The sequence below is a fragment of the Bactrocera latifrons genome, unplaced genomic scaffold (genome assembly GCF_001853355.1).
Source record: "Bactrocera latifrons isolate USDA-ARS-PBARC rearing strain unplaced genomic scaffold, ASM185335v1 scaffold_3, whole genome shotgun sequence".
NCBI classification, from domain to species: domain Eukaryota; kingdom Metazoa; phylum Arthropoda; class Insecta; order Diptera; family Tephritidae; genus Bactrocera; species Bactrocera latifrons.
In genome coordinates, this window is record NW_017536629.1 from 1,057,409 (window position 1) to 1,068,696 (window position 11,288).

At 38.2% G+C, this 11,288-nt stretch overlaps 2 protein-coding genes across 2 annotated transcripts; one reads left to right on the top strand and one right to left on the bottom strand.

Moving 5' to 3' along the window:
- Nucleotides 1-2,884: 2,884 nt before the first annotated feature.
- On the bottom strand, nucleotides 2,885-3,652 carry LOC108970336 (3-oxoacyl-[acyl-carrier-protein] reductase FabG-like). Its single transcript, XM_018935662.1, has one exon. The coding sequence runs from the start codon at nucleotides 3,650-3,652 to the stop codon at nucleotides 2,885-2,887; it is 768 nt and encodes a 255-aa protein (XP_018791207.1).
- Nucleotides 3,653-5,306: 1,654 nt separating this feature from the next.
- LOC108970378 lies at nucleotides 5,307-6,240 on the top strand. Its single transcript, XM_018935715.1, has one exon. It carries the CDS (start codon nucleotides 5,423-5,425, stop codon nucleotides 6,113-6,115), a length of 693 nt encoding a protein of 230 aa, XP_018791260.1. The 5' UTR covers nucleotides 5,307-5,422; the 3' UTR covers nucleotides 6,116-6,240.
- The last annotated feature ends 5,048 nt before the right edge of the window (nucleotides 6,241-11,288 follow it).

The window sequence follows — 11,288 nt, forward strand, 5'->3', positions numbered from 1 at the left end:
AACAAGCTTCTACACAGATCTGATACACTCATTCCTTTTGTGTTTTATTTTAATTTTACTTACACGCTTGTCTCATTTTACATTTGTATTGAGCACATTTGAGTTTAGGCTTTCTTGTGCGCCTTTTACTTGCCAAAAGTTCTAATTTACAAAAGGATTTCTAGACAATGGCAGTTTAGGCGCAGTATGTAAATAAAACTCTTTAATTTTACAGCAAATTCCATGTAATGGCATCACATCGAATGGCTTGGAATGCTCGCATTGTTCTTAGTTACACCTAAATGAACGCATGCTTATTGAAATCGGTTCATGCTTTATGAGAGTTGTTTAAGATTAAGGTGCTGAACCATTATCACTTCGGCTTTAAGTTCATAAAAGCAATTAAAGTCACTAATTCAACTCAACTGCAATTCATTTGAAGTTTAAAAATTCGGTAGTATCGACACCAATTCAAGCCTTGCAAAGGAATTTCGATGGTCTTACGGTTTCCAACACCGTTTCTTTTTATAGTTACGACGATTCGCTTACAGCTTTCCTTTCGTCAGAGGACTGACGCATGAAAAAATACGTGCTCTGAGTCTTCTAAGCACTCTGAACGTCGGACGGACTAAGATCGTGTTGAAATCGGAACAGGTAGCTTCTAAAGCATCCATGTCCACTTAGTATATGGGTTAAGTGGAAGTCTAGGTCCCCATGTAATCTATCCATTCACGAATGGATGTCCGGGATTAGGGTGCACGGGTCTTTGGTTGAGGTTTGCCACAATGTCATGCTTTTGGTTCACTTCTCTTTTTTATGCCTAGCTAGTCCAATCGCGCGAATGCGTCTCCCTGGATGTCAATGGGCGGCATACTGGCTAGATCTACAGCAGCGTCGCTATATATCGTTCGAAAAGCACTTGTTACTTGGCTAACAGTGAGCCCTTGCACAGGGTTTATTTGTTTTGCATATGCTTTTACATCTTGTGCCTGTATCCATTTTGGTGCTGCATACAATATTACTGAACTCATTGCTTTTGCTTTTAAAGCTCGCCCTGGAACGTCAGCAGCCCTATACATTTTGTTTGCTTTACCCAAGGTATACGTCAGGTGTTTCTTAAAATTTAATTTAGAATCCAATATTAGTCCTAGATAGTTCAGCAGCGACTGTGAAATAATGTCTCATTCCGCTATGGTGAGTGATACCCTTTCTTCCACATTCCTGGTGTATATGAACACTTCAATTCTCTGCAAACACTTGGCGTAGACTATTTATGCGATCATTGCATTTAAGCCGGAGGTAATCCAGACAGTAAGCCACTATTACGTTATCCCAATTGCGATTGTTTTCATGTTTTTTGGTTGATTATTTTCTTAACACCCAGAACTTGATATAAAGTTCCTTCGTACAGAACCTAAGACCGAGCCTTGCGGTAGTCCAATCGAGATAGTTTAACTCTGAGTGTCCTCGTCCGTTTCAAATATCAATTTTCTATTTACAAAATTGTTTATTATACTAATTACGAGATACTGCGGTCCGCGAAAATTATCTCAAGACTGGATTATATTTGCTCACTTAGCGGAGTTGAACGCATTCTCACACCCTGCGTAATTAGTGCGCAGTATTTTCTGTGCCATCTTTCCATCTCTTACCACTTACTACACATTTCGCAGTGTCTACGACTTTTCTATAAAGCCGTATTGTCTCTCTGATAACACGCCTGATTTTTGGATCACTCCAATCAACTCCAAGCTGTTTCTTACTAAGCTTTCGTTAACTTTAACCATCGTGTCGAGCATGCACAGAAGTCGATAAGATTAAAGGTTCTTCAAGTGGCCTTTTTGGTTTAGGAAGTAGAACCAAACGCTGTACCTTCCATGGGTCGGAGAATACTTCTTACAGTATGCACGCCTTGTACATTTTGATGAAGCCACTGGGTCTTAATGTCATTACATCTTTTAGAGATTTATTTAGTACGCCATCTTTTCCAGGTAACTTGGCGTTTTTGATTTTTTTTTTTTTTCGGAATTATCAACATTTCATGGTGCCTTTGCTGTGTTCCAAGACGCATATAAAACGTCCCTATCGAACTCCTTTTGTCTACATTCATTCATTTTTAATAGATGATCCCGTGATTTACTTCTTTCCAACACTGTGTCAGTGGTTGACAGATAGAATTTTGACAGTTTTTTAAATTCGAAGTCGTTTTAAAGATACGGCAGTTAAAAGAAGAAGCTGTGCGGTGCGCTGAGTAGCGGACTTGAAGCTTCAAAGGCATTTTTCTCAAAAAGGTGTTATTCAAACTTTCCTCCAAAAACGGCTGAACCGAATGTACAATCGTAAATCAAAAATTCAAAAAATTTCGACACAAAATTCCAAATTTTTGTTTTTAAATGTCTACCGAAAGTACTTTTGGTATATCCGTTTGATAATATTTCATTTAAGTTTACAGACAGACCGGTAATTTTTTCTGTTCCAAACAGGCCAAATAAAATTAATCTATATCTTTACTGATCGTAGAGAAAATGCCCAAAAATTCCTGAAAACATACCGTTAGATAAACAAACTGTAAAATTATCAAAAAGAAGTTATAGGAAATTGAAAAGCCCCAATAAGGAACTCGGAAAAAAATTTATGAGGCTATGCGAAAAATAACAACCATACATAAGTCCCTTCTACACAACCAATCTTTATTGAGAAAGTGTCGCGTTCTTAGAACAATAAATATATTTTATCAATCAACTAAGTTTAAATTTTGATGAGGCAGCATGATATTCAGAAAGAAGAAGGTTTAAGATTAAAAATTTGTCGGCAATTTGGCGGTACAACAATAAAATATCGATTGCGCAAATATATAAATAAATTTATATTGAAAATATTGAATAAAGAGCATCACAACAAACAGTTAAATCGTGCAAACGGCATGTATACCACCATCGATGGGTAGAGTTGCACCCGTTATAAAGCTAGAGCTGTCACTAGCAAGGAAAATAATAACATCGGCCACTTCCTTTGGTACGCCGCTACGACCAAGTGGATGTGTTTCCTTACAGCGTGAGTAAAAGTTATCAAGTTCTTGCGGCGATAAACCAAGACGTCTATGAATATCTGTCACAATAACACCAGGATTAACAGAATTTACGCGTACATTTTTCGGGGCCAAATCCAAAGCGATACATCTAGTGAATTGATCCAGTGCTGCCTTCGAGGCACAATAGGTGGAAACATCACGTATAGAACGCATACCCGCAACGCTGGAGACATTCACGATATTACCTTGCGTCTTGATCAAATGTGGTGCGGCCAATTTAGTTAGAAGAAAGACGGCACGCAAATTTGTATTGAAAACACGATCAAATTGATCAACATCAATATCCAAAATATTGCCAATTTCAAAAATACCAGCATTGTTAATCAAAACATCCACTTGTCCGAAGCGTTCAATTGTAGCGCTGATAATGCGTTCCGCATCCACTGTGACATCAGCAGTAATTGATAAGAGTTCCGCTTTACTGTTCGCTGCCTTACAAGCCGATTCAGCTGCCTTCAAATTTTGTTCATTTCTCCCGACGAGCACCACTTTGGCACCTTCTTTGGCAAAAACCTCTGCCGTCGCAGCACCAATGCCCGAACTCGCTCCTGTTACAATAACGACTTTGCCAACCAAACTCATTGCGATGTATTCGACTTCACGATGAAAGTGAAACTAAATTTCAATATCGAACCGGCTTAGTACCAATCACTAAACTTAATAATATTTGTTGTGTTCAGGGTTGCCGTTGTAATTTATATCGATCTGAGTTGTTGCGTTTTTGTGAAGTGTTTTATTTTTTTATAATCGTTTTAAATTTTTTTATCTCCAATAGGTCACTGGTAAAGACATTTTATCCAACCTTGCCAAATTTCGTGAATCAATCTTGTCATCTATTGTCTCCATGTAAAGAGTATATTTTTCTCAATCAGTTTTGCGTTCTGTAAATAATGTGCTTCGCTCAACTTGTGGTCGACTTAATCGGCCTATTGAGCGTACTATTCGCAACACCATCACCCTTCTTGAAATCCACCTTTCTTTATTGGATAATATTCGATCGAAGAAACCACGTCCAGTATGCAGTGAAGAAATATAGCAGCCTTCGCTGAATTGTATACGAAGACCGTGCAGACCCGATTCGGCGCCGTTCGCAGACACTCAGACTGATATATGGAACGACCTGGTGTTTTATATAAAGATCTTAACTTGAAAGCCTACAAAGTACACCTTGTGTAAGAACTGAAGCCTCTCGACCTTTTCAAGGCTAAGCGCTTAGTTTATGGGCTCTTGGAAAGTTCCAAGAAGATCCAACGTTTTCCAGCCAAATCAGTCCATATTTCTTCAAAAATGATGCCGTTAAAAACGTTACCGTCAATGACGACTGTAAACGCGAATAACCGACATTTAGTTTCAACAAGATGGTGCCACTTCCCACATATCACATCAATCAATGGATGTATTGAGAGAACACTTCGGTGAGCAAATGATTTCACGTTTTGGGCCGATCGATTGGCCACCAAGATCTTGGGTTAATACACCGTTAGCCTTTTTCCTTTGGGGATATGTTAAGTCTAAAGTCTTTTCACAACATTCCCCATTAAATTTGAAATTTCTGTACTGTTTCTTTAAAAAAGTAGGAAACCCCGTAATGTATCACAATTTATATGAAAACAATACTTATTTGGCTAAGTTAAGGCATCGTCGCCATGGCATAATCATATTCATGTTTGGCGTCAAGCAGCATTAATCCATAATTAAAGAACAAACTAGCAAAACCAGAACACTATTCTATTCTATGTTATGGCGGTAGACTTTACTTTAAACAGTTTCAACTTGCCAGTGCTTATTTGTGCTTTTATGGTCATTGTTGGCGTCACAAACACTTTCGATTTATTTTTGTATAACGTATAATGCTTCATTAGGAGCAGTCTCTTAACATAAAAAAACAATCACTAATTCACACTTTATTGTTAGTTTTGGTGATTAATTCGAAGAAAATGGCAAATTCACAACATGGCTGAATAGCTGGTGGCGCTTAGTTCATTTGCATACAAATCCAATTTATAATCGCAATATTGACAGTCGCGTATTGTCTCCAAGCAAATACGCAATCATATTCCGTGTAGCATATCGATGTGGTTGCAATTTCGCACAATATGCACTGAAGAAAAATCAATGCAAATAAAAATCCATAAATTAACAATAAATTGCAGCATTTGAATGCACACGTGTGACATATTAGTTTCTGGCATTCGCAACAAGATCGGCAATTTGTATAAAAGTTCGTGCGCAGCGCAGAGGAAATCATTCCAAACTTCAACACTTCTGGGTCTTATCAGTCACACGCTTGAGCTTAGCGTCAAAAAAGTGCGCGTTTTTCAATATCCAATCTCAAGTATTCATAAAAAAAAAATGCGTGCCTTCATCGTACTCTGTTTATTCGCCGCTACCTGCGCCGATAACCTGGGCTACAACTATCGCCCGGAAGGACACACAGATGCCGGACTCTCGTTTGCACCCGGTGGCAGCAGTGGCGGACTTGGTGGACTGGGTAGTTATGGTGGACCAGGAGGTGCCGCGACACAAGTTTCACCTTCTTATTCCGCACCTGCCGCTGAATTCGACAAGGAGTTCTACAGCTACACCGCTGATGAGGATGATTTCAATGAACCCGCCGGCAGYGAACAACTGGATGCTTTATTGAAAAAGAATCTGCGTGTTGTCTTCGTTAAGGGACCCGAAAATAATGGTTTGGAGAACGCCGCCCTCAATCTTGCCAAACTTGCTGCCGAACAGAAGACCGCCATCTATGTTCTACAAAAACAAGCCGACTTGGGTGATTTGGCCAACAAATTGCAGTCTCAACATGATCTCACAGGTCATAAGCCAGAGGTGCACTTCGTCAAGTACCGTACACCAGAGGATGCTGTCAATGCCCAACACGCTATTCAATCGCAATACGATCAATTGGGTGGCAATTCGCAGTCACATTATGGTGGCGTGGCTCCTGTTCACAACTTTGCTTCTGAGGCTACTCGTCAAGCGCCACGTATTGCAAGCGCACCGGGTGCCACTTACTTGCCTTCCTCGATTATTCGTGTTTAATGTGGAAAGTGCGAATAATAATACAGTTTATGTAGAAGACTCCGAAATGTGATAAAACGACCGTCATTGTTATGCTTTGTTGACTAATATATAAATAATAATAAAGTTGAATTTCTAAAATATAAGTGAGTTCGTTTATATTTGCCTTGGTCAGGTCTAATCCGATAAGAATTTTGTGACAATTATAAGCGTATCTCTATTAAACATACCTTCCGGACCCAACTTTTACTTTTGCCTATGCCTTTGTATTGATCGATAAATGTACGATCCTGCAAACCGCACGTGAGTGGTCTATTTCATAAGAAGCTTTCTCAACCCACCAGCCTTCTAAAAGTCTTACTTTTGCCTTTCTAGTTATTACCACCATTTCAAAGTAACTTAGTTCAGCAACCGAGGCCACTTCTTACTTGAATAATTTTTAAAAACCACACTTTAGTACCCCTACATCATTCATCAAGAAGTCACCAACCACATTAAATTATAATTTATTGTCTTACTAAACATTTAACTTCATTTATTATTAACATCACAATTTTCTTTAACAGGTGACTTTAATTATCGCCACTACTATGGCAGACAGCGCTTTTATTTCTCATTCGTATTATCGAAATTACCACCATTTGTTATTCTGACCTTTCCATTTCAATCACTTTCTTCCTGAATTTTGTGCGCTGCGAAGACTGCCGTCCATTCGTACACAGACACTGCTTCGTGATCCTGTCACTTTTCATATGATTATGTCTTTTTCATTCAGCCAAAAAACGAAAATAAATAAATAAAAGAAACGAAATCGAAATCGAAATCGAGAAACAAAGCCACCTGATTGTTGGTACATCATAAATAAAATGTCCGCGTAAGTATGTATTGGTATTAAGGTGGTACATAGACTTGACAAAAAAAAATTATAATAATAATAAAGTAAAGGGCGATCCATTTCGAGGTTCATTAGTTTTAAAGAAAAATACACAGAAACTTCGAATTTAATATGGAATGTTTGTTATCATTCGAAACAACATTCTTTGGCATTTATCTTTTGAAGATAAGGTCTTTCAAATGTTGGCCGCGGCTACGTCCCAGATGGTCCATTCGTTCAACCAAATTTTCGATGACTCGTTCGAACATTTCCAATGGTAATTGACGAATGACACGCGTGATGTTTTGCTCCAAGGTCCGAATCAAAACGGGATTGTCGTCATAAACTTTAGACTTTGCGCATCCTTAGGTCTAACGGTGTGATATCAGACGATCTTGGTAGCCAAGCGACCGGCTCAAACCGTGAAACTTCCTGCCCACCGAAAATTTCTCTTAAAAAATGCAATTATTGCTGCGATATGTGGAAAGTGGCGCCGTCTTGTTGAAAACAATAGTCGCCGAAAACACGAACTTCACTTTGAGGCATGAAATAATCCGTTATCATGGCGTGATAACGGTCGCCACTGACGGTTACTTTCTCATCGGCATCATTTTTGAAAAAATATTTACTAATAATGCCACCGGCGAATAAACTATGCCAAAGCATTTCTAAATGAAATGACAGCTCTTGAATCTCTTCAGTCTTCTCTCTATCTTAAATGCGACAACTTTGCTTGTTTGCATACACATTGAGCCAAAAATGAGAGTCATCGATGAACAAAATTTGGCCCGAAAACATTTAATCTTCTTGGAATTTCTCAAGAGGGAAGCGATGTCACTTGGGAAGGTCGAGCGGCTTCAGTTCTTGCGCAAACTGCATTTTCTTCGCTTTAAGATCTTAACGTAAAGGGCGCCAAGTGTTTCCATACGTCAGTCCGAGTTGCTGCGAATGGCGTCGAATCGACTCTCCACGGTAACCGTATACACTCTCAACTACGGCTTCACTGCATGCTGAACGCATTCGGTCGAATATTATCGAATAATGAATGTTGGGTCTCAAGATGGGTGATGGCATTGCGAATAGTACGCTCAGTAGGCCGATTATGTTGATCATAAGTTGAGAAAAGTGGGCGAAACACTTTCTTAACAGAACGTGAATTTTCGTAATACAGTCGAACGATTCGTAAAAGTTGTTCAGGCGTAAGAAGGTTGAACAATACTGAACAAAACTAACATGACAGATTGACATGACTCTCGCGAGATCTGTCAAACAAAGGCTATTGAAAAATGTACCTCTACTTGAAACACCGAAGTGAATATGCAATTGTCTCCGTTGTACGGGAGCAACCTAATGCAGAGACACATATACAAATATGAATTGAATACACAAGTACACATTAAACATCTCATAAACTCCCAAACACAAGCACGGAGGAACCATCAAACTCATTTTCGACAAATTTCTTACAAAATTGTAACCACGGAATCGTTAGAAATCTGCCATTGCTTCTAACTGCTGTCCCCATTTAGACATAACTCCACACTCTCTTTTGCATTTTTCCAAATACTTTTAGTCCACACGAAGACGGCGAGGGTACGTCGGGTTGGTTGTGGCGTTAGACATGCACGTACGCATTGCCGCGTATTATTCACAGGTGTGCTCACTGTCGCTCCATTTTTTTTCTCACAATCAATAATGTTACACGCGAGTGTAAATCTTTGGCACCACTTATACTTGTAACGGGAATCACCTACAAGCCAACACATCTACCTAGGAAGCTTCAAGGAAGCTGTTGCTGCAGCTCCTTCCTCCACTTGATTTCCTTATCGCTTTCAGTTTTGTTAGACATAACATACAACTGTAAATATGTATGAACGTACTATATGTTTGCATATACGTTATATTTGTGTGTGTATATGTATATGCAAATGTGTATGTGTATTGTCGTGCACTCTCGAGTAGTTGCAAATATTTTCTCGGCATTGAGCTCTCGAGCAGACTAATTTTTATTTTTCAGTCACGTAGCAAACGTGTTTGACAAAATATCATCTATTTAACATTGCAATGTGTCAAGACAGATGGCTCTGCCGTCGCCATTGCCATTTAAAACGTGCACTTACCTTCACTGAAAGGAAACACAAAGCGTTGGGGTGTCGTGTCGTGAATGAATGAATGTTACTAAACGCCAGCATTAACCAAGGGAAGTACCGTAATTACACAAAGCAAATGTTAAGTAGGAAATATGTTGCTTAACTACGCTCAGATAAATATGTTGTAGAACTTTTAACATTACATTCATGCAAATATTTATGTTTATAAAGTAACTGATTTCATGCTGCTGGAATTTTTAAAGCTCTGAGGTGTAGATGAAGCATACATGTTTTTAAGACATATCATTTATGTGCTATATATGTATCAATAATAAGTAATACGAAAACGCTTGCAATCATAACTTTGGATGATATGGTTAATGTTCAAAATCAAGGTTGATTGAATACACACCAAGGTACGGGTCTGAAAATAGTTAGTTTAACGAAAAATAAATAATACGACTTTTTGATTCAAACGCGACGTCTACAATGACTTTTTGCAGCAAGAGTTCCATAAAAGAACAGCAATCGCAACACCCCTTCTCTTCTATGCAAGAACCATATTTTAATCCGCAGTATTGAGGTGAATTTTATTCTATATTAACTAGAATTTTATTCGAGTAGGGGAAGAACTGTTAAGATGTCCTTTGTAAATTAAACAACTGCTTCATCTCGAAGAGTAAACATATCAGAATGATTTTTTTTTTTTTTTTCAAATCACCGACCTAGCTAGCCGAATAAGTTATTACTATATAACACACACATGACGAGATTCCAAAAAATATATTTATTCTTTCGTGTTAGTAATTTTATTAAAGGTATTGTATCCTTGCCTCTAAAGAAGATGGATATTATATTCATTAAACTGAAGTAAAGTGCTGTCACATTACCATACAGGGACCATTATAGAATCTTTATCTCCCAGCAATAGCACTTCGTGAATGTCCCCAAAAGGCATTATCCAGATCAAAATTTTCGGCGTCCATTGTTTCCATAAAAAGTAACTGTCTTATCATCTCAATTGAAAAGACTCCGACCTGCATTGGCCAACCATATTTTTAATAAAATTCATTTTTTTTATTGAACATAATTCCCTTGAAGGATAATACACTGATTACTGAGGGATCCTACAATTTTTCTATACTATTTTGTAGTGTGATTTGTTCTTTGCTTCAAAAGAGGGCGCAACTTCCAAGATCAGCTCTTCATTCGAAAAAAAAAATTCTTCTTATTGATCACTCTTTTGTGATCTGAAAACAAGAAATAGTCACTGGGAGTCAGAACTGGATATTGCAGTAATTGAGGAAGCAATTCGAAGCATAATTCATGAATTTTTGTCACCGTTTTCACTGACTTTTGACACGGTGCATTCTTTTGGTGAAACAGTAGTTTCTGTTTCTCAAAATGCGGCCGTTTTCGCCGGTTTCGTCCTTCAAACAGTCCCATACCCTTTTTAATAGTCGACTATTTTTCGTTTGGAGCGGATTCATCGTGTGCAGATCACTCGATTGGACTGCGGAGTAAAACGTGATAAAAGCGGGTTAAAAGTGACCATGCGAGTCATTCCACTTTGCACATAGCTTTCTCATGTCCGAATATTCGTGAATGTTATGATGTACACGTTAATGTCTTTAAAGTGCCTGCTATTTCAAAGCACTTCATTTTACGGACACTCAAAATTATTTTGTGGACTTTTTGATGTTTTTGTTGGTAATAACTTCTTTTCACGATATAAAAAAAAAAATTGCTTCACTCTAAATTGTATTATTCACAAACAAATGAGCTGACAAACTGATGCACGCGGCGTTTGAAAAGCTAGCTAACAATCATAAATCGTATGGATGGAGTTCTAGTAGCGTCATATAAGTATGAGGCAGAGGACTTTTCAACTGATCCTTTATGCCTTGTTCTTTCATGATAAAGGCATTATTGTTTTATACTTTTTAAAACTGAAGATGAACTAACCCTTTTGTGAATGGAGACCTGAAGGCAAACTTACGAGCTTTCTACAGGTGCTTCAGGACTAATTAGCAACTTTAATGGAACGAGTTATCTGGATATAAAGCCGTGCTCTAAAGGTGGTCCAAAATTCGACCGACAGATAGTCTTCTAAAGTTGGGAGTCTCAGTGGATAAATGGCCGAAATTTCGTTTTTTGCGCACTAATAAGACCAAAATTAGCCTTATATGAAATAAATAATCATATGTCAGCAATTTAGATTATAAATATA